This window comes from Nanorana parkeri, unplaced genomic scaffold, assembly GCF_000935625.1.
Source record: "Nanorana parkeri isolate BGI_ZX_2015 unplaced genomic scaffold, ASM93562v1 scaffold2022, whole genome shotgun sequence".
NCBI classification, from domain to species: domain Eukaryota; kingdom Metazoa; phylum Chordata; class Amphibia; order Anura; family Dicroglossidae; genus Nanorana; species Nanorana parkeri.
The window spans coordinates 69,973-70,672 of record NW_017308290.1 but is presented as its reverse complement, the minus strand read 5'-3'; the positions used below and the strand labels follow the sequence as shown (position 1 = coordinate 70,672).

General features: G+C 45.7%; 1 protein-coding gene across 1 annotated transcript in view; it reads left to right on the top strand.

Annotated features, from left to right (window-relative positions):
- The window catches only part of LOC108800428 (meckelin-like), a 29,424-nt gene that overhangs the window by 19,466 nt on the left and 9,258 nt on the right, over positions 1-700 (top strand). Inside the window, exon 22 of the mRNA XM_018572412.1 lies at positions 141-257. Within this exon, the coding sequence (XP_018427914.1) occupies positions 141-257 (117 nt within the window). The remainder of the gene's footprint in view (positions 1-140; positions 258-700) is intronic.

The following is a 700-nucleotide window of genomic DNA, read 5'->3' as shown; positions in this document are numbered from 1 at the left end:
TAGACCCTCACGCTCTGTATTAGCACGGGGCCCTTAAATATTTTTGCCTTATCACAGTCATTATTCATTTTTTCTTTTATTTACCTTTTTATATACAGTATATCAAAAAATGAAGAGAAATGTTAAATCTTTTTGTGCAGGAAAACCTGTGTCCACTGAGGGGCCTGGAGCCGGGCTCAGACATCCAGACCTTCGAGGTGATGCTGAGCGAGCGCGTGCGGGAACAATATGACAAGATCATGCAGCCGCTGATGGAGGTATCGCACCCTTTCATGATTCCAGAATACACTATATGTAAAATTCTGGTCCTGGGGGAGGACATTCTCCTATGCACAGCTGACTTCCTGTTTGGTAATCCCGTTAAAGTAACATTGTACTGACCTCTCCAGTGAGTGGGGGATGGCTGGGAAAATGGTCTACATTTAGAATATCAATGTAAAAACAACATATGTGAGACTTACTGGTCCTCCGTTCATGTAGTTTTACTTTTGTATGTGAATGGAATCCAACTCCCTCCCTCCCCCCTTCTACCTCTCTCATTCTCCTTTCCTATCTTCCCCTCACTCTACTCTCCCACCCTCCTACCTCTCTCTTACTCTCCTCTCTCTCCCTCTCTCTTACTCTCCTCTCCCTCTCTCTTACTCTCCTCTCCCTCCCTCTTACTCTCCTCTCCCTCCCTCTTACTCTCCTCTCCCTCTCT